The following is a 26,230-nucleotide window of genomic DNA, read 5'->3' as shown; positions in this document are numbered from 1 at the left end:
CCTTCGTGGGTCCTCCCTTTTCTCAGTCTCCCACGACGGCCACAACTGCAGGGAGCTATATTCGACACGCAGTGCCTCGAGGCGATGACCTCAATTCATCACAAGTAACCCTAGGGGTACCTCTCTGGTCACTTGGTCTTCTGGTTCTGACCAAGTGGAATACCTTGGAATTAAAGTCCATTTGTGGGTCACACAGGCCACCAGTAGGAGCTTAACCCGGCCCTCCACTCAGGCACACAACTTTCTGTGCCTTGGTACCCACAAAGGGGATAAATGACAAACAGCAAACAGCCTGGTCCAGATGTACAGCCATTCCTCCGGCACCCTTGCTTAGCAAGTCTCTGCCAGGCAGCGCCTCCACCAGAGTCAACTAGGCTTCCATGGGCTTCAGAAATTGACCCCGCAGGCCTGTACCACTCCTGGCTGACACACTATTAACCCTAGAACACACACACATGTACAATGCACGTTATGTCAGCAGCAGAACCTTTCTAGATGGACGGGCCTATAGGCGTGTATTCATGGCTCCAAGGTTAAAAGGCCAGCTGCTATAATTCACCTAGCACTGTATGCAGCCACCACCAGGCTCCAGGCATGAAACCCCCAGCAGGGACGGAGTCCTCTGTTGCAAGGAAGGTGTGCTTGGTGCATCCCTCACGGTTCAGAACAAGGTTCAGTAACAATCACTGTCACAGACTGGGCAGAAGTCAACACTTGGGATTAGCGTGTGGCATAACCAGAAACCAGGATCAGAAGTATGTGCATTTTGAGTACGCTGGGCAGGGCTGACGACTGTACATATGCAGACTTTGTGTACGGAAAGCCAAGGCCGGGCTTCCTCAATCAGTCCGTGTTGCACATGAGGCTCTACTGGGAAGGTAAATGTAGTCGCCAGGACTCTAGTCGAGGCTCCCGTCGCAGATCAGCACTGCGGGGAGCAGAGGTTTTAGGGTTCAGCGCAGCTATCTTCTCACGTACTTCAACCCTGTGCCAGATGCACTTAGTGTCATCGGAAGGAGTCATATTTGGTCAGAATCTGGAATACCCACCAGGTACTTACAGGGGAGTCGTAAGTTGATCGAGTTTAGAGTTGCAGGTTCTCTTCCGCTAGATTCTGGATCCAGTGGTCGAGAATATCATACAGATAGACAGGCTGCATACAGTGGGCCATGGAAGTGCCGGAGGGGGGTGCCTGAGAGACACGCTTGCATGACAGAAACGCAGAGACTTCCGACCCATCGCAGGACTCCTCAAAGGTAAAGGTGCGTCATTCAACTGGGGTTACCCGCTCTACATCATCCTGTTATGAGACGACATACTGCATCAAATTGAAACCATGGCGGAGGCCTGCACACTCTTCCTGGATGTTGCGAATGGCAAACATGACAGTGGCAACGGGGCATGACAATCTGAGTTTGGACACTGAAAACATTACCCTCACAATATAAGCATCTTAACAGGGGACCCAGATTGTCAGGACACAAGCTAAGCCTGGGACTCTGAACAGTATTGTATATGGAGGCCTCATTGCAGCACTTCCTGCTCTAGAGGTTTGGGGGCGGCGGAGGAGCCCGGAGTTTCACGACACACTGGTTGATGTGGACTACGCCCTCTCCTCCAGTCCTGGCACCACCCACAGGAGCACCTTGGCTGGTGACAGTGTTTCCAGGACTATTCTGTTGTTTAATTGTTTCTGTTTTGGGTTGCCAAAGGGCTAGAACTCACTCTACCACAGAAAGACATTTGAGGGCTCTGCCCCTCTCTTCTCTTATGCACTGTTGCATTTACTGACTCGCTGGCCAGGTCTTAAACCCCCATTCTATATCGGGGAGACAACAGCACAATACACAAACCCACACACACTGACTTGAAGGTACTCGGCCTCAATGTGAGCGGTCTTAGCAGCCCTGTCAAGTGGGCGATGGTGCTGCCCTTTTTAGAACGGGGTCTGCCTCCTCCAAGAGATGCATCTGATGCCCTGAGACTGGCATAGGTTAAAATCTTGCTGTTAGCCCTACCAAAACTCTAATCCAACGAAGAAAGGAGTGGCTATCCTTTTCTCACATTTCTTCCGTGGGACGATTTGGAGTAAAGTAGCTGAGATCAAAGTTAAACTACTGATGTACCGCATCCAAGTAGGAGGACTTCCACTTGCCATAGCATCCGTAAATAATACTCAGGAGTATTTTCTAAAATGAAAGGTGATGGAGACCCGAGGATCCCCTGACCAAGCGAGCCTGACAGAGGGAGACCACGACCTAGCAATGAACATTGAGCTTGATGGGTGAGGACAGCGCATGGAGAGGCAGGGACCCTCACCGGAGGCAGGGTGGAGTGGTTACGGGAGGTGAGGTTGGGATACATATGAAGAATATCCCATCCGCACACTAGAGATTGCACACACTACTTTCCTGCTCATGAAACTTAAACTTGCATTGACTACTTCCTGGGCGCAATGACCGTACAGGCTGGGACCAGGGAGATCACCATCGAAGCCAGAGTCCTGTCCAAGTATGCTTGATTGGCCCTTACCCTACGGGTGGAGGCCCCACAGTGTGTGACCAGCCAGTGGAGATTATGTGGCAGCTTGCTACATTGGATCAACACCTTCCAAAAGCTTACACAAACCATCTCAGACTTCTTGGAGCCCAACGGCACTGGGGACACATCAATAGCCATGCTATAGACAACACTGAAGGTGGTGGCGACAGGGGAGCTTATTGTTAACTCAGCAGCCGAAAACAATCTGCGTAAAGGCAAGAGAGGCGAGCTGGAGGGACGGGTAAGAAACAAGCAGGAGCCCCAAGGATCTGGCAACAGCCAGAGTCCCCACAGACTCAGCTACGCCACCTAGAGCTAGACAAGGCAGAGAACGTACTGCTACACCTACAACACAAATTTACAAATGGGGAGACAAAATTTGCAAGTTCCTTGGCCATATAATTCGAACTAAACAACAGCCCGATAGGGTCAGTGCTCTCCTGAACTTGCACAGCTCCGAGACGCCCACATAGCATCAACCTTCAGGGAGTTTTAAACATCACTTCATTAAGCACAGAACCTACAGGAAGCAGACTAGCACACATAGCCCCAGGGTGCGTGCACCACCGGATTGACCCCACAACAGGCAGGCTCCCTTGATAAAACCATTCGTATTGAAGAAGTGATCTCAGCAATTGCACAAAAGTCCCCCGGTCCGGACTGCTTTTACGCTCTATTTTATAAAACCTTTTTCCAGGCCCTTGCCCCAATCCTCACCAAACTTTTTAACTTGTTCCCTCATAAAGGGACTCTTCCACTCCTAATGAGGGAGGCTACAATATCCCTAATTTGCAAGCACCTCTGTGGCTCATACCACCACAGGTCACTAATATAGCCTCATAGCCGCTGAAGCGACCACACCAGCTATTAAAGGCCCGCTCCAGCGTTAAAGGCCCGAGCCGGAGACGAGGGACTTTAACAAGGGAGCGGGACTTTAATAGCCGGTATAGGCCAGCTACGAAGGGCTATAAGGCTATTAGAACATTCTGCCACTAGAGGACAGAATGTTCTAACAAAAAAAAACAAAGCCTTATGGTAGCGTGAGGGGATTGGAATCCCCTCAGGCTCCCTGAAGCCTCTGTTCACAGCCAGAGCTGTGAACAAAGAAACATTGGAATGTTGGAGCTTCGGGCTTATATCAGCCATTATAAGCCCGGAGTACTCCATTGTTTTCAATGGAGCTCCCAACATTTCAATGTTCTAATAAAGGTTAATGCAAAACTCTTCACAGGCGTTTTAGCAGCCCGTCTCAATCCCCTTATGCCAGTTCTGGTGGATTCTGACCAGAGTTTATCCTCCACTAACAGTGTGGAGACAACACTAAAAAGATTCTACACTTCGTTGACAAGGCCAAGCGATCGTAGTGGGAAGTGATGCTCTTGTTTATTGATGCAGAAAAAGCATTAGACAGAGTACACTTGCCATATCTAGATACTACCCTGGGCCACTTTGGCTACAGGAATAGATTCCGTAGCTGGACAGTGAGCAGTTACAGAGAGCTGAGGCGGTGGTGCAGGTCAACGGAACACTCTGACTCCTTCTCCCTACGCAGGGAGACACTGTTGTTTGCTGTTTATATGGTGCCCATGGCACAATAAGAGTCCGGGACGACCTGTGTATCACCAGAGTGCCCTTCAGGGGAGACACGCACCCCATAAGCTTATATGTGGATGATGTCCTTTTGAGATCTCGAGGATCCTTTGCATTCACTACCAGCCTTTACAGAAGTGCTGTGGCTGTTTGAGAAAGTGTCCGGCTTCAGCATCAATCTACAAACGGTAACAGGACCTTAATCTTTCTGTCGCAGCCTCCCTTCAGGAGTAGCTGGTTGCCTGATACCCACTAATGTGGACTGACTTTTCCATCTCCTACCTTGGGGTACAGAATGCTGCCACGACCACTGACACTGTAACAATCAGCTCCAGTGCCTTACTACGCCAAGTCAAGACTGACCATGTCCAGTGCAGGCATTTCTGCCTCTCCCGGTTGAGGGGAAGAGCTGCCCTGAAAATTACTGTTCTTCCCACGGCTGTATTCCTGTTCCAGGACCTCCCACGTACTCGTCCTCTGGGTACAGTCAACTCACTCCAGGCCAAGCTCTACCTCTTTGCCTGGGAGGGGAAGTGCCCCTGTATGAAATATGAACGTAATTTGAGTGGAGGATTGGTTAGTTAGTTATTTGGATTCAGAAGGATAGCGGAGGGATAGAAGAGGGGAAAAGGGTTGCATTTATATAGTGCTTGCTACCCGTAATGAGGTGTTGAAGCGCTTTTCTTTTTTCGGCGAGTACCATGCTACTTGGAACCCATAAAGGATTAGGATATAGTGACATATGAAATTTGATAAGTGGGCATGTTAGGCTGTTATTTTGATTGAAAAGGATAGTGGAGGGATAGAAGAGTGAAGAATGTAGTTTTTTTTTTTTGGGACGTCATAGCAGTAGTGGGAGGCCTGGGATGAGTAAAAAGGGATGTGGAGGGGAAGAGTTAGAGGGAAGAGTTTAGAAAGGTTTGTTTTGGGGGATCAGTATAATAAAAAGAGGTGTCAGATGGTGCAAGGCGGGTAGAGTAAGGGTTCTAGAAAGGGTTCTTTTGGGGGTCATAGTAGTGGTATGGGGTTTGAGATTAATGTGAGAGTGGTTGTAGAGGATATATTGACAGAGGTATAGGGTGAGAAATAGGGTAGTACATTGGAAAGAGTAGTAGAAAGAGGTTTGAGATGAGTCAGAGAGTTGAGGTAGAAGATATATTGAGAGAGGTATAGGGTGAGAAATAGGGTAGTGCATTGAATATGCACTGGTGCTTTATGACCATCAGATAGTCGTGGAATACCTCTGGCTACACCAGAAACAAAGGGCTTTTTGGCCTACGTTCTTCTCCTGTCTACGGAGCCACTCTCACTGTATGGGGCAGAGTGGCCACTCAAAAGGATCTGACACCCTTCCCCTCCCCAATGACACCCATACTGGGTAACCTGGACTTCACCATAGGCATCCACCCCACTGCCTTTTCCATGTGGCAACATTCAGGTTTCAAGTCCATTGGACACTTCTTCAGCACAGATGGAGTCATCACATTTGACCAACTGAGGTCCGGCTATGAGCTCCCCGAAACAGAACGTCTCCATTACCTACAGATTTCACACTAGGTAATACACCCCAACATCTGGAAGGGAGCTCGAGGCTCCTCACTCCTTTTGAAAGATGGCTTTTGATGAAGAATGACTGCAAATGTTTCATCCTGACCTTTACGCCCTTCTGACACAGCCCCACACGGAAGAGAAAACCCCAGCACAGAGGCGATGGGGAAAAGGAACTAGGGTGATGTCTCACACATAAAGAATGATGGGAGGTATATTATAGGGCAAGTCCTACAGCACGTAACACAGCAAATGTGGAAACAGCCAACAAGATAGCAACATATTGGTATATTATGCTCTCTTGCTACTTAAAGTCGCTACTTAAAGGAAGCCTGACTCGCAGCGAGGACGTCTGGCTGCACCTCTTGTGGACGTGTCCAAAACTAACCCAGTACTGGGACGACGTCTTAATGGACTGAGATACTTAAATGAAAACTAAGCTCCCCCGCTACCCGGCTTACATTGTGCAAAGTCTCCCCAAGCCTCTGACCGTTCCCAATTTATCTTCTTAAAGTTGTATTTTTGATCATTATTTTCAATAGTATATTCGGATTATAGAATATAGTAGCTCTGTATAATTATTATACATTAGCTGTTATATGTGTTCCCTCCCTCCCCTCCCTTACAGTCATCCTTTATGTATCTCTTGAATATGTTTTATCTAAGTACAGATTGTAATTTTTTTAATGATGACGTATAATTTCTGATTTGTTTTTTAGGTATTTTTTGCTATATAATGCTATTTTCCCTATTGTCTTTATTAGTTGTCTATTATTAAAAACATCAATAAAATATTTTGAGCGCAAAAATCTAGAAAGAGTTGCCAAATTGGCTTAGCACTAGGCGCAGTGCTCCAGGGGATACTCTCCCACTGGAGCACAGACAGAGTGCCAAACACAGGGCTTGGTTACATAGAATATGGCGCATCTTGAGCATGGAGAAACTGACTTTGGTGGTGATCTACAACCCTGTGGGCCCATACGTCGTGTTACTTTCTCTAGAGTTTAATGAACTGACATGCACTAAGTACCTGAGATTGCTATGCCTGGTTACCAGAAGAGACATACTCACCAGGATCCAGGCTGAGAGGGGAGGGCACAGAGGAGCTAGTCCATCCTCCTTTTCCAGGCCCTCTCTGCTTTCTGGGAGCTTAAACTGAGGTTGGGGTACTTTAGGCCTTGGCAAGAGGACATCAAAAAGGGATTGGATTGTACAGATCACACTTACAAAGAGTGAGTACAAAGGTGGGGGCAGACGGGGAGGGGGGAAGTTGAAATTTATTTACAAGTTAATTTAATTGTTTCTACTCTGAAGCTTGCTTTCACTTGGCGAGATACCTACCGGTACTCTGTCTCTGATTGTAGCACTACACTTTCTGAACTTTTCTCATCCCTGTGAAAACAAATTTGAACTATAAAAGCAAATGTGTTGAAATAAATTAACAAATGATTTTAAAACTGTATATGGAATTCCAGTCTCAGTTTGTTACACTCACCCTAGGCAGTCCCACAGAGGGGCTGCATCCTCTTAATCTGTCATGAGGGTGACCAATCACAGACTGGCACTGTGTCCCCTTTCCCTTTCGATAATTAAAGTACCAAGGCCAGCCATTGAGGAAGTCCCATATCAGTGCAGCAACCCTCCTAGGCTACCACTTCAGCAAACTGCAAGCTCCTCCTCCAGGGAAGGGATCTGAAGTGCCATCAACCGTGGGGTCCCCCAGCATACTCTGCGCTGGGAAGGCAGATTAATTTATGGGGTTCCCTAAGCACCTCCTAAACTGCCATTACTAAAGCGGTGGAGGTGCAGCTTTGCAGCTGGACCTGGTGGTGTTGAAGATCCAGTCTTGTGCCTGTGGTGGTGGAGGCCTGACCTAGCAGCAGTGCCTGATGGTGGTGGTGTTAATGAGTGCGATGGTGATGGTAGTGGTGGAGGCCCCGTCCATGCAGCTTTAACTGGTGGTGAAGCTCCAACCCCTACTGCTGTACAGCAGCGGCTCGTGCAGCTAAGAACAGGGGTGCAGTGAGGCCGGGTGAGAGGGGTGGTGATTTTGACAGACAAAGGAAAATTATTTATTTAATTTGACCTTGTGGCCGTCTATCGAATCATCCCCAACCAGGACCCACTGCTCTTACCTGCACGGCCACCACCTACTGCTGTGCCTGATGGTGGCGTCGATGGTAGTGGTGGAGGCCCCGGCCATGTAGCTCTAGCTGGTGGTAAAGGTCCAACCCTGTAGCTGTGTCTGTTTGTCAGTTAGGCTCTAGTTATGGTAGGAGCTTCAGTCCTATTGCCCTGGCTTCCCTGGACCCGTAGGTGATTTTCTTCTGGATTCCTGACAGAGCCAGTACCCGAGCGCTCAGTTACAAGCAGCCAGAGTCTCCTACCTCGCCCCATATACAGACCCACTTAACAGCAATGAGGACCGCATGTGAACAGAACTATTGCAACTAACCATCAACATTGACACTATGTGGGATGGTCAAAGGAAATGGTGGCTGGGGAGGGGCAAGGTTCTCATGGCAAGTAAATGTAAATGTGCTGGACTTGTAAAGCGCACAGCTGCCCGTAAGCGTCCCAGCGCTTGCTTAGGGAACCCGTCCTGGTATTCCCCTGTGAGAAACCACGGCAGGGTGTCCACAAGGTGAAAGCCAGGCATCCCGCTGCGAGGGGCCGTAGTGGAGATTAAGCAAGCTATTGCCCAGAGTCGCAGAGTGTGACCCCATGAGTTGAGTAGGCACCAGAGCGAGAATTGTCGAGTCCATGGAATTTTGAGCCCAAGACCCGCCGAGGCGGGGAATCGAACGCTGGTCCACGGTCGATCTCAGCTTCCGGGTCTGCCGCCTCTAACCACTGAGCCACGCTTCTACAAGTAGTAAGCCTGCTCCCCTAAAACCTTCTTAGTCAGATGAGAGGAACAGCAAATCCTACATCAGGAGTGGTTTTTCTTTTGAAACACAAGTGAAAACTGAGTCTGAATTCTTTGTTTGTTTTGTTCAAGTTTGTGGCTGAAGGCACAACATCTTCCCTTATGAAACAGTTCAGCAAGGACAATACACCCTTTAAACGCTTTGAAGCAAAGGAGCAAATATACCATAAAAAGGTCATTGAGCTAAAAACATTTCCTTCATCTTCACTGTAGATCTATTCTTCCCACTGATCTTCCATTGGATCTTGTCTGTAGTAAGAGATGGTAGGTGATTCTGACGAGTCATTTACTAACGCCTAATGCATGTAGGTGACAAAGTCTTCACTTTGTGAACTGGCATCAAAGGGAAGGTAGATGCGGAATACAGAGGTGACTGACCTTCAAGGAGATGGACCATAAGGAGTTGACTGATGTAGAAGGAGACAGACCATAAGGAGGCGACTGAAGTGCAAGGAGATAAACAATACAGAGGTGACTGCGGTACAAGAAGATAGACCAAAAGGGGGTGACTGAAGCCCAAGCAGACTGACCATACGGAACTGCCTGAAGCACAAGGAGATAAGACTATAAGGAGGTGACAGAAGTACAAGAAGATAGACCATAAGGAGGTGACCAAAGTACAAGGAGATAGACCATAAGGAGGTGTCCGAATTACAAGGAGATAGACCATAAGGAGGTGACCAAAGTACAAGGAGATAGACCGTAAGGAGGTGACCGAAGTACAAGGAGATAGACCATAAGGAGGTGACCAAAGTACAAGGAGATAGACCATAAGGAGGTGACCAAAGTACAAGGAGATAGACTATAAGGAGTTGACCGAAGTACAAGGAGATAGACTATAAGGAGTTAACTGAAGTACAAGGAGATAGACTATAAGGAGGTGACTGAGGTACAAGGAGATAGACCATAAGGAGGTGACCAAAGTACAAGGAGATAGACCATAAGGAGGTGACCAAAGTACAAGGAGATAGACCATAAGGAGGTGACCAAAGTACAAGGAGATAGACTATAAGGAGTTAACTGAAGTACAAGGAGATAGACTATAAGGAGGTGACTGAGGTACAAGGAGATAGACCATAAGGAGGTGACCGAAGTACAAGGAGATAGACCATAAGGAGGTGACCGAAGTACAAGGAGATAGACCATAAGGAGGTGACCAAAGTACAAGGAGATAGACCATAAGGAAGTGACCAAAGTACAAGGAGATAGACCATAAGGAGGTGACTGAAGTACAAGGAGATAGACTATAAGGAGTTGACCGAAGTACAAGGAGATAGACTATAAGGAGTTGACTGAAGTACAAGGAGATAGACTATAAGGAGTTGACCGAAGTACAAGGAGATAGACTATAAGGAGTTAACTGAAGTACAAGGAGATAGACTATAAGGAGGTGACTGAGGTACAAGGAGATAGACCATAAGGAGGTGACCGAAGTACAAGGAGATAGACCATAAGGAGGTGACCAAAGTACAAGGAGATAGACCATAAGGAGGTGACCAAAGTACAAGGAGATAGACCATAAGGAGGTGACCAAAGTACAAGGAGATAGACTATAAGGAGTTAACTGAAGTACAAGGAGATAGACTATAAGGAGTTAACTGAAGTACAAGGAGATAGACTATAAGGAGGTGACTGAGGTACAAGGAGATAGACCATAAGGAGGTGACCGAAGTACAAGGAGATAGACCATAAGGAGGTGACCGAAGTACAAGGAGATAGACCATAAGGAGGTGACCAAAGTACAAGGAGATAGACCATAAGGAAGTGACCAAAGTACAAGGAGATAGACCATAAGGAGGTGACTGAAGTACAAGGAGATAGACTATAAGGAGTTGACCGAAGTACAAGGAGATAGACTATAAGGAGTTGACTGAAGTACAAGGAGATAGACTATAAGGAGTTGACCGAAGTACAAGGAGATAGACTATAAGGAGTTAACTGAAGTACAAGGAGATAGACTATAAGGAGGTGACTGAGGTACAAGGAGATAGACCATAAGGAGGTGACCGAAGTACAAGGAGATAGACCATAAGGAGGTGACCGAAGTACAAGGAGAAAGACCATAAGGAGGTGACCGAAGTACAAGGAGATAGACTATAAGGAGTTGACTGAAGTACAAGGAGATAGACCGTAAGGAAGTGACCAAAGTAAAAGGAGATAGACCATAAGGAAGTGACCGAAGTTCAAGGAGATAGACTATAAGGAGGTGACCGAAGTACAAGGAGATAGACCATGAGGAGGTGACCAAAGTACAAGGAGATAGACCATGAGGAGATGTCTGAATTACAAGGAGATAGACTATAAGGAGGTGACCAAAGTACAAAAAGATAGACCATGAGGAGGTGACCGAAGTAAAAGGAGATAGATCGTAAGGAAGTGACTGAAGTACAAGGAGATAGATCGTAAGGAGGTGACCGAAGTACAAGGAGATAGACCATAAGGAGGTGACCAAAGTACAAGGAGATAGACCATAAGGAGGTGACCAAAGTACAAGGAGATAGACTATAAGGAGTTAACTGAAGTACAAGGAGATAGACTATAAGGAGGTGACTGAGGTACAAGGAGATAGACCATAAGGAGGTGACCGAAGTACAAGGAGATAGACCATAAGGAGGTGACCGAAGTACAAGGAGATAGACCATAAGGAGGTGACCAAAGTACAAGGAGATAGACCATAAGGAAGTGACCAAAGTACAAGGAGATAGACCATAAGGAGGTGACCAAAGTACAAGGAGATAGACCATAAGGAGGTGACCAAAGTACAAGGAGATAGACCATAAGGAGGTGACCAAAGTACAAGGAGATAGACTATAAGGAGGTGACTGAAGTACAAGGAGATAGACTATAAGGAGTTGACCGAAGTACAAGGAGATAGACTATAAGGAGTTGACTGAAGTACAAGGAGATAGACTATAAGGAGTTGACCGAAGTACAAGGAGATAGACTATAAGGAGTTAACTGAAGTACAAGGAGATAGACTATAAGGAGGTGACTGAGGTACAAGGAGATAGACCATAAGGAGGTGACCGAAGTACAAGGAGAAAGACCATAAGGAGGTGACCGAAGTACAAGGAGATAGACCATAAGGAGGTGACCGTAGTACAAGGAGATAGAATATAAGGTGGTGACGGAAATACAAGGAGATCGACTATAAGGAGGTGACCGAAGTACAAGGAGATAGACCATAAGGAGGTGACCGAAGTACAAAAAGATAGACCATGAGGAGGTGACCGAAGTAAAAGGAGATAGACTATAAGGAGGTGACTGAAGTTTAAGGAGATAGACCATAAGGAGGTGACCGAAGAACAAGGAGAAAGACCATAAGGAGGTGACCAAAGTACAAAAAGATAGACCATGAGGAGGTGACCGAAGTAAAAGGAGATAGACTATAAGGAGGTGACTGAAGCACAAGCAGACAGACAATAGGCAGGTGACTGAGGTGCTAACATTTACTTCACACTGCTGTGTGGGTCTGTTGTCTCCACTGACCTACCATCACTTTTAGGCAGCCTGTCGCAGCAGATCGTCAGTGAAACGAACATACCATTTACTAACATCAAAAAGTGCAGCAAAGTGTGGAGGCCACAGTGACTCACCGACTCATCGCTGAGGAGCTCCAGAATCTGCTTCACAGTCTGTGCTGAAAACTGATGCTGGCCGCCCCTGGTTGAGCCCCATCTGTTGTCGTCATCAGAAGCATCCGTGCCTTTTAAAGAGAGAACAACAGGAACAGGAAGAAGAAAAAGGTGTGCAAGTGCACAAACATGTATTTATAGAGCTTTCTTTTATCCCAGGGCGCTGAACATAGGTATTGGCAGAATATAGGAGAATGGACCCTTGTGTGCCACACTCGTACCCCATCAGTGAATTCTGATAACGTCTTCTAAACAGAAACACAGTGAGAATGTAGCAACAGGCCTGTTGAGCAGCTGGGAACTTCCAGAAGTTTCAGCCCACCAGACCAGTTTGTGTCTGTCTCAGCTAGCACCATGGTGCACATTGGTGACAGCAGCAAACTGTGGTAACTGGATGGGTATACAGGCTGCTGGCGTCTGTTTAAGTATAAATTAAAAAGGTGTGCTTACTGTGGAAAAAGTTTGCATTACCCTGGCATTGATGAAACTGTAAAATACATGGTTTGTATGTAAATGTAAATGTAAAATGTAAATTGATACTTGTATAGCGCACTACTCACCCGCAAGGGTCTCAAGGCGCTTGTACAAATACCGCTGTGGAACCCATCCTGGCGTTCCCTGTGAGGCGTCCACTCCTGGGCACCCCCAAGGTGGAGGCCAGGCATCCTTAGCGTTGTGGGGGCCGTTGTGGAGATTAAGCAAGCTATTGCCCAGAGTTGCAGAGTGGGACTCCATGATTGGAATAGGCACCGAGGCAAGAATTATCAGGTCCATGGAATTTTGAGCCCAAGACCCGCCGAGGCAGGGAATTGAACCCTGGTCCCGGGCTAGACCTCTGCATCAGGGTCTGCCTGCTCTAATCATTGAGCCACACTTCTCCACACAGCCACACTTCTCCACACAGCATCTTGTAAACTGAGAATGTTTATGCATCAATAGCCTTGTGTAAATTAGTCAACTATGCCTCCTAGTAGAAATTTCTGTGTAACTTCTGAAGTCAGGGAAGTGATAGGGGGAGGGATGGCCTTTATAAAAAAAATATTGCTAAGACAAATGACCCCGACAGTCGTTACCTCCTGACCGCATCACTTCTTCTGCCAGCTGACCGGCAGACTTCTTCTTCTGCTGCTGTCGCGACAGTGGTCCAACGCTATCCATAAACCACAGGTCCGGCGGAGCCCAGGGGGCACCCAGCTGCTGCTCGTGGAGAGCACGGTCAGCTTCCAGGGCTCGTTTCACCAATTCCTTTATCTCCTCCTCGTTCATCAGCCAGATGTCACGGAACTTCTTGGAATCCACTGTCGCAAAGTGCCTGGAAGCAGTGGGCCAAAGGAGATGGCGGGTAAGTCACACACATCTCAAAGGAACTGAGGGGGTTGTAGGAGCACTCCGGGTTTTTTTTCTAAATTTATCGGTTTTATCCAATGGTGCTGCGATTGTTAAGGGTTGTCAGTCCTGGTACTAAGGTTCGTTATGGTGGAAATGAGTTTCCACCCAATCGCGCACTGTTCACTTAGCGTCCTGGCGCCTTCTGTAGTTTATCGTTTCAAACTTTGTTTAAACCACACTTGTTTTTTATTCCATTAATTTATCTTTTTATTATTTCATGCTTATATTCTTTTTTTCTTTTTTCATATAGGCTATAGTTTCATTGTACTACATTCACATAACTATATGATTACTGACGTTTCTTTACAATACATTTTTACATCATGTTTATCAGCATTTGTTTGGCACATATGATATAATACACTTGATAAGCATTTCTTGAATGAGCCCAATGCATTTCGGCACTCGTATGTGCCTTCATCAGGGGCAGTATCTACAAAAGGAAAATGAGAAAGCATAGTGTAAGTGTTTTAAGTCATGTATTTGTGGGGGGTTCTCTGCATGTGTGACCTTGTTATATGCATACCTGATTGTTGTTGTTTTGTACCAATTAAATCCTGTTCTTCCACTTGACCACTATACCTCTGTTCAAAACACAAATAAAAGCCACTATGTAATTGATCCGCGTGTACGTGTGTGATTGATAATATCTTGGCACAAGATGCCCTACATACCTTCAGTAATAGTGTCACGGGTTTCTGTAAAAATAAACGAAAAAGTGTCTTAGCTACTATCTCTCGTTCACTAAGTCGATCATCTCACAATCTGCATTAACAACGTACCTTATTTAACTGTGCCTTGGGTCTCTGAAATATACCAACCAGAACTATGTCTTAGCTACAGTTTGAAATGAAATTAAATAACAACTGAAAAACGGGTGGCGGTAGCTCGCCGTGTTTACCTTGTCTTGCTCACTCCGCTCAAAAATCTAAAAAAAACGAAATACAACACAATGAATACTATGAACCATCCTTGTATCCTCGTTAGTTATCCAAAAATAATAATTCTCTCCAACTCTACTTCATGCGCTACCGTCGTACCTGTATCAAAGCCTTATGCCGTTGTTCAAATTCCCGCAAACCGGTAGGTAGTGTATGTTCGCTGATTCCTGACTTTTAATCACTACGCTCCACTCCGGGACGACTCCGCGGAGTTTACAAATGAAGACGGACTAGCTCCTAGGTTCACAATACTGTGGGCGCCATCTTAGAACGGTGCACAAACCTGTTGGTGTAGTTAGAAAACCTAATCCAACCATGTTTACTCATCACAACAAGGTCCCTTATCATTTGCAAATAACATTGAACAAGTTCTTATGTGTGGATATGTTGACTGGTCGCCCATTTGTATATCAATGTATGTGCGATATCACTGGTGTTGCGGTAACGCCTAAGTACTACAGATGAACTCCGTGAAATTGACTACCAATACCTTATAGGTTATAAACTATTCGTGCCATGCTTGTGGTCTACGCCATATTGAGACTATTGTAATCCTATTTGTATTGGCAACAACATTCTATTCTTTGCTCAGAGTCCCACGTGATTACTCTTCTCGCTTATTCTGAGAGCGTCTCTGTGTATTGTTATCTAGAGTTAAATCTCGTGTTATGTTAAGTGGTGTATTGGTTGAGAACAGTGTTTAAATTTTGTGTGCTTGTTGTCACCTCATCAGGTTATATGATGTATAAGTTCATGTTTTAAATTACACTTTTGGATCACGCATAATTTACACATCTGACTGATTACTAGTATTTCATGATTCTCAAAAGCTAAATACTAAAGTACATATCCCTCTTCTGAGTTGTGGTTATTCATTGCAATCCTTAATGATACATAAATACTTGTTTGTGGAATGCCTCACCCTGCCAGAATTAATATTGTTCATGGTTGTCCCTATAGAAAACATGCTAAATCATACTTATCATTCAGACCTATTGGTATCATGGTGTTCAGATATTTTATCCGAAATAGTTCACGTTGTAGTAATTTCTGATTTCTAATTTCTAATTTAAAATATTTCTAAAGCGCAGCATACACCATGCGGTTTCTTGGCGCTAGTGGGCGGATCGGCAGCTGAGGGAAAGAAAGCAAGAAGGAAAGGAATGAAGAGCTAAGCGGGGAAGGCCAGATTGAAGAGGAAGGTTTTTAAATCTTTGCGAAAGGAGAGGTACCGGGTAGCAGAGCGGAGATGATCAGGGAGGGAGTTCCAAAATGTTGGGGCCAAGGTGGAAAAGTTGGCCCCACCCCACTTTTTACGTGTAAAACGTGGGATCTGAAGAAGAGACTTAGAGGAAGACCGGAGCTCTCTTGTGGGAACATAAGGTTTTATTAGTGAGGAGATGAAGGCGATGATTGTTGATACCTTGTTTCAATGGTACCTGTTCCAAAATTAGAAATCTTAATTGAGAAACGCTGTGTTCCTCTTGGATCCAATGTTGTACCAGTGGTGAGGTCAAAGAATTGTTGCGAATTCGACTTTTATGTTCTGATATTCGCACTTTCACTTTGCGTTCAGTCTTTCCAATATACATCTTTCCGCACGGGCACTTGATTCCATATACCACGTTTTGTGTGTTACAGTCACTTGTGTGTCTTAAACGTATCTGTTTTCCCGTTGTTGGGTGGGTGCATGTATTTCCTATTATTGCGTTATTGCAATTGATGCAATTATGACACCGGATCATTCCTTTGTTGGTGATAGATGTTTCTGGTTGTTGTTTGAGTTTCAGTTTTTCTTTTAGATTCAATCCTCTGGTATAGGCGTGTAATGGTAGCTCTTTGAATAATCCATTAAAATTTGGTTCCAAAGATAGTAATTCCCATCTTTTATTGATTATATTTCTGATCTTGTATGATCGAGTGGTGTATTTTGTTACAAATACCATTCTGTCCTGTTGTTTTTTGGGTCGTGGTTGCAATAATGTTGTTCTATCCATTGTTGATACCTTTTCAATCTGTTCTTGTAATATGTTGTTTGGGTATCCTCTCTCCTCGTATTTCTGTACTTGTCTTTCCAAAGTTTTTACACATGTTTGCGTGTTCGAACATATGCGTTTTATTCGGATGAATTGAGATAACGGTAAATTTTTAATTAAGCTCCTTGGATGGAAGCTAGTGTAGCTGAGGGCACTATTCCGATCCGTAGCCTTTGTGTACAATTCCGTGTCAAATCCATTTTCCGTTTTAGTGATTCTGACGTCAAGAAAATCAATTACATCATTACTGATTTTATGTGTGAATTGTATTCTGGTCTCCACCTGGTTAAGTGTTCTTATTAGATGTTCCAATCTTTCCTGTGTGTCGTCCCAAATTAGAAAAATATCATCTATGAAACAGCAATAGTTGCAACAAAAATTTTTTTTTGCCAGTTGGTATGTCATTCAATCTGAGTAATGCCCACTCTGCGGCTTCAAGACCTGCTGCATGTGGTATAGATGTATAGAGTGCCACCACATCAATGGTGCACAATATCCAGTGGTCTTGATATCCTTCTTGTATCCAAGATAATTTATTCAAAAAGTCTGTTGTGTCTCTGATGTATGAGCCCCATTGTTGAACAAATTTTTGCAGATGATAATCAATGTATTGTCCTAGGGGATCAAAAATCGACCCGCACCCTGACACAATCGGTCTGAACGGTGGGTTGGTTGGGTGTTTATGAATCTTAGGGATCATGTATATTCGTGGTCTTCTCGGATTTTTGGCTGTTAGAAATGATACTGTTTGTTCATCCATGGTGTTGTTGAGTTTGGCTGTCTGTAATATGCCTTCCAGCATGTTTTGAAGTGTTGTTGTTGGGTCTGAAGGCAACTGAAGATATGTGTCTTGATTCAAGACATGTTCATGCACTTTGTGTTCATAATACTGTGTGTCCATAAGTACTAGTGCTCCTCTCTTGTCGGCTGGTTGTATTGTCAAATTTGCATCATTAGCCAGGTTGTTGATTATGTGTTGTTCACTTATTGTCAAGTTATTATGTCTTTTCCTTTTGTAATCCAATGTCTTTAAATCGTCTAAAACGGAAAATGGATTTGACACGGAATTGTACACAAAGGCTACGGATCGGAATAGTGCCCTCAGCTACACTAGCTTCCATCCAAGGAGCTTAATTAAAAATTTACCGTTATCTCAATTCATCCGAATAAAACGCATATGTTCGAACACGCAAACATGCGTAAAAACTTTGGAAAGACAAGTACAGAAATACGAGGAGAGAGGATACCCAAACAACATATTACAAGAACAGATTGAAAAGGTATCAACAATGGATAGAACAACATTATTGCAACCACGACCCAAAAAACAACAGGACAGAATGGTATTTGTAACAAAATACACCACTCGATCATACAAGATCAGAAATATAATCAATAAAAGATGGGAATTACTATCTTTGGAACCAAATTTCAATGGATTATTCAAAGAGCTACCATTACACGCCTATACCAGAGGATTGAATCTAAAAGAAAAACTGAAACTCAAACAACAACCAGAAACATCTATCACCAACAAAGGAATGATCCGGTGTCATAATTGCATCAATTGCAATAACGCAATAATAGGAAATACATGCACCCACCCAACAACGGGAAAACAGATACGTTTAAGACACACAAGTGACTGTAACACACAAAACGTGGTATATGGAATCAAGTGCCCGTGCGGAAAGATGTATATTGGAAAGACTGAACGCAAAGTGAAAGTGCGAATATCAGAACATAAAAGTCGAATTCGCAACAATTCTTTGACCTCACCACTGGTACAACATTGGATCCAAGAGAAACACAGCGTTTCTCAATTAAGATTTCTAATTTTGGAACAGGTACCATTGAAACAAGGTATCAACAATCATCAGAAATTACTACAACGTGAACTATTTTGGATAAAATATCTGAACACCATGATACCAATAGGTCTGAATGATAAGTATGATTTAGCATGTTTTCTATAGGGACAACCATGAACAATATTAATTCTGGCAGGGTGAGGCATTCCACAAACAAGTATTTATGTATCATTAAGGATTGCAATGAATAACCACAACTCAGAAGAGGGATATGTACTTTAGTATTTAGCTTTTGAGAATCATGAAATACTAGTAATCAGTCAGATGTGTAAATTATGCGTGATCCAAAAGTGTAATTTAAAACATGAACTTATACATCATATAACCTGATGAGGTGACAACAAGCACACAAAATTTAAACACTGTTCTCAACCAATACACCACTTAACATAACACGAGATTTAACTCTAGATAACAATACACAGAGACGCTCTCAGAATAAGCGAGAAGAGTAATCACGTGGGACTCTGAGCAAAGAATAGAATGTTGTTGCCAATACAAATAGGATTACAATAGTCTCAATATGGCGTAGACCACAAGCATGGCACGAATAGTTTATAACCTATAAGGTATTGGTAGTCAATTTCGCGGAGTTCATCTGTAATACTTAGGCGTTACCGCAACACCAGTGATATCGCACATACATTGATATACAAATGGGCGACCAGTCAACATATCCACACATAAGAACTTGTTCACTGTTATTTGAAAATGATAAGGGACCTTGTTGTGATGAGTAAACATGGTTGGATTAGGTTTTCTAACTACACCAACAGGTTTGTGCACCGTTCTAAGATGGCGCCCACAGTATTGTGAACCTAGGAGCTAGTCCGTCTTCAGTTGTAAACTCCGCGGAGTCGTCCCGGAGTGGAGCGTAGTGATTAAAAGTCAGGATCAGCGAACATACACTACCTACCGGTTTGCGGGAATTTGAACAACGGCATAAGGCTTTGATACAGGTACGACGGTAGCGCATGAAGTAGAGTTGGAGAGAATTATTATTTTTGGATAACTAACGAGGATACAAGGATGGTTCATAGTATTCATTGTGTTGTATTTCGGTTTTTTTAGATTTTTGAGCGGAGTGAGCAAGACAAGGTAAACACGGCAAGCTACCGCGACCCGTTTTTCAGTTGTTATTTAATTTCATTTCAAACTGTAGCTAAGACATAGTTCTGGTTGGTATATTTCAGAGACCCAAGGCACAGTTAAATAAGGTACGTTGTTAATGCAGATTGTGAGATGATCGACTTAGTGAACGAGAGATAGTAGCTAAGACACTTTTTCGTTTATTTTTACAGAAACCCGTGACACTATTACTGAAGGTATGTAGGGCATCTTGTGCCAAGATATTATCAATCACACACGTACACGCGGATCAATTACATAGTGGCTTTTATTTGTGTTTTGAACAGAGGTATAGTGGTCAAGTGGAAGAACAGGATTTAATTGGTACAAAACAACAACAATCAGGTATGCATATAACAAGGTCACACATGCAGAGAACCCCCCACAAATACATGACTTAAAACACTTACACTATGCTTTCTCATTTTCCTTTTGTAGATACTGCCCCTGATGAAGGCACATACGAGTGCCAAAATGCATTGGGCTCATTCAAGAAATGCTTATCAAGTGTATTATATCATATGTGCCAAACAAATGCTGATAAACACGATGTAAAAATGTATTGTAAAGAAACGTCAGTAATCATATAGTTATGTGAATGTAGTACAATGAAACTATAGCCTATATGAAAAAAGAAAAAAAGAATATAAGCATGAAATAATAAAAAGATAAATTAATGGAATAAAAAACAAGTGTGGTTTAAACAAAGTTTGAAACGATAAACTACAGAAGGCGCCAGGACGCTAAGTGAACAGTGCGCGATCGGGTGGAAACTCATTTCCACCATAACGAACACACATCTCAAAGACATATAAAGACAAGATTTGAACCTCAGTCTCTAGAAAAAGTAAACAAGAGTTAGAAACCCCAAAGAAAAGAGTTGCACCTAAGACCATAAGAAGTTTACCTTCCAGCACCCCAACAGTGCCCCTGCTTGTGGACCTTGGGATGATGGGCATCTCTTCACTTGCAAAGCTAACACCACTCTGGACTGGATCAGACTGTGGGGGTGGGGGGTGCTGAACTAGGCCACTCCAGGGAGGCCTTATTCAATGTCTTATCTCTCCTCAGTAACTAAGCACTTGGATGGCTTAGAAATGTCTGTTGCGTGTTGGTGGGGGGTAGCTATGCCAGACTCTGGTCTCAGCTGGGGCCCTTACCATAGGGCAGCCTAGGAGGTCAAATCTGTAAATAAAGCATGGCTTCTGGGGATGATGCCTTAGATACCACTCAAAGCAGCCTGACGCAATCAATACGTGTACACCCAACCTGAGCCAGACCAGGATGAAGTGGAACCAGTGCCGGCCAGAGTTTTATACCTCCAGCTTAGGGTTGACATTTTACTACTGAATGATGTTACTTCGAAATGAGGTGCTGCATAAGATCAAACACAAATGTTATCAATTGTTATAGCTGCTTGGATTGTGCTGAAGACGAGATGCATTTCTGTTTTTCTTCCCAAAGTATGCCATTGCGAGGACAAGAAGGCAAAAACTTTTGGGAAGAAATTGGGGCATACAGAGTGTAGAGGCCATGACAGATCAGATACACTCTACAAATTCAAGACCAGTGGTATTTGCCACTTCATGGTATCTACTGGCTGCATGTAAAGTCATTCAATGCTTTATATTGGAATGATTAAGTTCTTTAAATTGTAATGTATGCATTAGGTTTTTAAAGTATTGAAAATCAGGTGATGTTGTACCCTTTAATGACTAACTTTTTTTATTTGTATTGAGTATTGCTGATTCTTATGGCTTTTCTGTTCTATGAGCTTTAGCCCTGACATAAACATGAACTAGAAAAAGGATTTGAAACAGCATTCCGTGTGGGATATAAACATTGCTACAATTGACCAGACGTACAGCATCAGTGAGGCATGGCAACCAAGGGGAGGACAAAGGTAGGTGTAGTGGGCATCCAATGACAGCTGCACAATTACTGCACACTTACTGCACATGTGATGCAGATTTTAGTGCACACAAAAAGAATCCTGCCAACAACTGCACGTACTTAGGGTCACACAAACACTGGGGATATAAATATTATTTGTAGTGTTAGGATCACAAATCAGAGCTCCTTGGACAAAGACTTGTTTCTTTTATTGTCTCCATACAGACCCACAATTAGTCCTACAGAAATATAAAATATTGTATACAGTTTGCTGTGCTGTTACAACAAACCTGGAAACTCAAAAGCTGAATATACACAGTTTTGTGTTATACAACTTTGAATTGTTTTCGCCCTTTATACTCTTTGATTGAAGTTTAAAGAAAAAAAACAAGAAAAAATACTACTAAGCATGACTGTGGGACAAAACTTCCAAAACTCCACTTTGAGGGAAAATATGGGAGCAAAACATGTTTGTGAGAAAATTCTCTCAGAAAACATTTTTGTGCAGAAAATTCTTGAGAGAGGAAAGGTGAGCAAAGTTGAGAACTATGGCAGACTTAAGTTTGCCAACGTGGAGGTCAGATTTTGAAACTTGACCCTCTGCTTGTAAATCAGTGATTGACAGATCCGCTTGCTTAACGTTTACAGAGCTTTCCTACTTCTCCCCCCACCCAAAGAATCAACAAAAGTCTTGGCATGTGGTTAGACAAGTCGCTCAACTTTAACCACCAGGTGGCCAAACTATCTGACACCAGCTTTGGCCTCCTAAGACTGCTGCGCAAAATCCTTCCGTTCCTACCCTTTCATGCCAGACGGATTATGGTACAAGGTCTAATTCTGTCCCGTTTGGACTGTGGGAACGCCCTATACCTCGGGCCCCCCAGTCCACCCTAAATAAGCTACAAATAATCCAGAACTGCGCAGCCAGAACCCTTATCCAAATCCCCTGGCGACTCTCGGTTAAATCCTGACTAAAAGACCTCCACTGGCTCCCAGTAAAGGCAAGGATAGAATTCAAGGCTATGGGCATCGCACATCGTTCTTACTGGGGAACAGGACCCATCATCAATCGCCCCCTTATAACCGCTACCATACCAACAGATGACTTAGATCAGGATCCTCCTACCTCGCCATAATACCCAGTTTCAAGAGACCGCTCGTTCTCTCACAACCTCGCTAGGCTCTGGAATGCCCTGCCTCTCACACTCAGATCAGAACCCAAACTACTCACCTTCCGAAAACTACTGAAAACCTGGCTCTTTAGCAAACCAGAGTAGCTTCCTGCGCCTCTGTCTCAAGCTTGACCTCTTGCAGCGCTGGGACGCCTTAGGGTAGCCACTGCGCTTTACAAATCGTCTTTTCATTTCATTTAATTTCACTTCTGGAGGTGTAACACATCAACAGGAGAGAAGGAGGCAAGAGGGAGGTGAGACCCACTGGTCCCTCAAACACCAATATGTGTTCAGTGGAGACCCTGTACCCACTGCATAGGGTCTCACCCACAATCCAACCACCATGCCACTCGGGCAGAAAGTGCCTTAAAAATCATATCCTTTGATTACGGGTCAACAATGTTGTAGCGCCCTACCTTCAAAGAATTCTGCTAACAAATGAAAGGGGGTGGGTCATGACTGTGGTGCACTTGATGGGAAATATCAACACATATTTGTTTCTGAATGGTAGAACGAACACTCGCATTACCGGAGTACAAAACTTCTTGTTCCATTGTGTATAATGTGCTTGTCTCTGAAGCTAATGTTAACAGATAAGATGAATCTATATATGCTGGGCTTCCTACAATGGAAACAATATTCTGTAGACCTAAAGCACTAAAATCTGATGTTAAAGCTCCGTCTATGTAGAACAACGTTAAATCATGCAGCACTGAATAAGTGTGCCACTAGAATAAATCAATTCATAGAAAAACAAAAGCTCTAAAAAGATCCTCAATACAAAATTGCTTTAAAATGTCAAAGCAAATGTCCAAAACAAGGATCCACTCCACCCAACACGCTCTTTCAAGGTTCATGAACATTCCCTGCTTCTTCAGTCTAGAGTAAGGCGAGGGTTTATTTTGTTTCAAACAGACCATGAGGACCCAATACCTAGGTACTCACCCTCATTACCCACCCTGGTGACACAGAGGCATCTTCTGAGTGAAGAGGGGAGTAACAAAGACCACCACTGACATAGCACCCCAAAACAAGCCTGCCTGGTTCAACAATGGCTGACGCAAAACATTCCAGGAAGTGCTGAGGTTGTCGCAGAGACACACACCGCTGATGTTCCGCCTCTTCCTGGCAGTTTTGGCAGCAGAACCTTCTTAAGTATGGAGCCACCAAGAGCAGGTGAGGCAGTGGCTAGCGCTTGTCGCAATGTATATGTTCTACCAACATTAATAACAGTGGTGCTGCCAGGCTCAGATGGTGCAATTATTCTTGCTGTAATGGTACATCCTAAGTCTGCAGCTGCATGAAGTTCAGGCCATTACTCTGCTTCTCATTGGCTGTAATCAAACAGACACCCACCCCCATTGTCCAGCTGACAGCGTTGTTCATCGCTGCTAGCTCCTGCAGCCAGAGTTTACTCCTTTGAAAATATTCTTGTGGGTGGCAACACATCCTATGCAACTGGTGTGAGCATTTGCTTTTAACAAAAAGATTGTATTATTTACTGACATTTTAAAAATAAGATGTGGCTTCTTTCAGAAGGAAGTGGGTAGCCTTCAGATAGACTACCAAAAATATTTTTCTGTCTCAAAAAAGGCTTTGCTAGAGAAAATTGTTCCAGTATCCAGTCTCTGGGGATAGCTATTCAATGCTAGTCTTTCAATGGAGCTCCCCTGAAGGAGAATTTGGATTTAAAATATAGTAGGGGTGTGGTGTCTGCGTGTGGTGAACTATGAAGTCATGTCTGTGTTCTTAAATGGATAGTGCATGTTATCTCTTTGTACAACTCCATGGTTTATTCAGGTCTCCACTTTGCGTGAGGAATACTCCACTATGCATTCCCAGTTTTAGTTTGACTGCTGATGAGCCTTTCACAAACGAAACAAGCTGGACCCAGTAACACGCTGAAAAGAGTCTGGAAATAAAAGGTGCATTCTTGCTGCGGTGACGCTTGCGGATGGCACTGCGAGATGGCCCATGGCCAGGGAAGGACTTGTGCCCCAGCAAGAAGGCACATTGAGTTCAAGAAGATCCCAGAGGTAAACAAAATGAAAAGTGAGCTTGTGCGTGACCAGCCAGCACTGGTCTGAGGGAGCCCTTGGAGGGTCAACAAATAACTGAGCAACCAAGATAGTAAATCATTTGGAGGAGTGTGGCTCAATGGTTAGAGCGGCAGACCCTGATGCAGAGTTCGGGTGCGGGACCAGGGTTCAATTCCCGCCTCGGCGGGTCTTGGGCTCATAATTCCTCGGACCTGATTTCTCGCCTCGGTGCCTATTCTAATCATGGGTCCCACGCTGCAACTCTGGGCAATAGCTTGCTTAACCTCCACACCGGCCCCAACAGCGCTGTGGATGCATGGCTTCACCCTGGGGGTGCCCAGGAGTGGACACTTCACAGGGAAAGCCAGGAGGGGTTCCACAGCGGTATGAGTAATAGCGCCAGGAAACCGCTTGGTGACAGTGCGCTCTACAAATACCTTGACATTTACATTTTTACATTTCAGAGTTGTTCTGATCCATGTTCATCCTAGTTCTCCCCCTTATCCTAGCTTTCTACAGTGGGAAGAGAGCGCAGCTGAAGCAGGAGAAACGTTGAGGGAGATCGCAGAAGACAATGGCCTGGAGTGCACGGTTTGTCCCAGGATCTCTCCAATGTTACTTGATAACAATTATTTAGATCCCAAAAGAGTGCACTTAAGAGCCTGATTAGGATCTCGGCGGACGGGTTACTCCATCACAACAGTGACAGAGATCCCATCTGTTGAAATTTCATAGGATATATTAGGATTTATATTTCACGGGATGGGACGGAGTAACCCGTCTGCCAAGATCGTTATTCAGTCCTATATGTTTGGTGACACAACAGCATTGCATACATATAGCAAACCTACAATGAGGAGTCCGTCTACAGCACTCTTTGTTTAGCAAAGGTCACTTTGATCTGTGGAACTGAGGTTTTTAGAAGTACAAGGGGGCATACTTGCAGGAGCGGCTCGTATTGGGGAAAAGAGGCAGGCATGGGAGGGGAGGACACAACAGAGATTACTTTTTTTTAGAAAGAGGCGGGGGAACGGGTAACAAGGAATACAAAATTAAACTAACCTGCTGCCCTCTAGCATCTCGTCCCACTCTTCCGCTCCTTTCAGACGCTGCAGCAGGCACAGGCTCCCAGCCTGCTCTGCGGCCAATCCTGAAGCTGCTCTCAAACGAGAGCAGCTTCACGGTTGGCTGGAGTGCTGATGATGTGCGCTCCAGGACAGACTGGGAGTCTGTGCCTGCTCGCTTCAGCCCCAGCAAAGCAGCTGGGTTTGGAGAGGGGTCACTGTGCATGTGGTTTTCGGCCGACCTGAGAACCGACGGCCAAAATACCACATGTCCAGTTTAGGTGGAGCCCACCACTCCCCCTCCTGCCTATCATAACCCTGGCTCTGCCCCAAGCAAATTAAAACGACAATAAAATGGGATTTAAACCTGTTTTATCTTTACATTTTCTTAAAGTGCTGGGGGGGTGACACTGCCATAGCGGAGGAGTCGCTGCTGCATACTTGTAGAACACAA

At 44.4% G+C, this 26,230-nt stretch overlaps 1 protein-coding gene across 1 annotated transcript in view; it reads right to left on the bottom strand.

Annotated features, from left to right (window-relative positions):
* Nucleotides 1-26,230, bottom strand: part of DRC1 (dynein regulatory complex subunit 1) — a 131,271-nt gene that overhangs the window by 66,176 nt on the left and 38,865 nt on the right. The window contains exons 10-11 of the mRNA XM_086966513.1: nt 13,317-13,555; nt 12,205-12,314 (exon numbers count right to left, since the gene is read on the bottom strand). Coding sequence (XP_086822639.1) covers nt 12,205-12,314; nt 13,317-13,555 — 349 coding nt within the window. The remainder of the gene's footprint in view (nt 1-12,204; nt 12,315-13,316; nt 13,556-26,230) is intronic.

Source organism: Lissotriton vulgaris, chromosome 4_1 (genome assembly GCF_964263255.1).
Source record: "Lissotriton vulgaris chromosome 4_1, aLisVul1.2, whole genome shotgun sequence".
Lineage (NCBI taxonomy): Eukaryota > Metazoa > Chordata > Amphibia > Caudata > Salamandridae > Lissotriton > Lissotriton vulgaris.
This window is presented reverse-complemented; position numbering and strand designations above follow the sequence as displayed.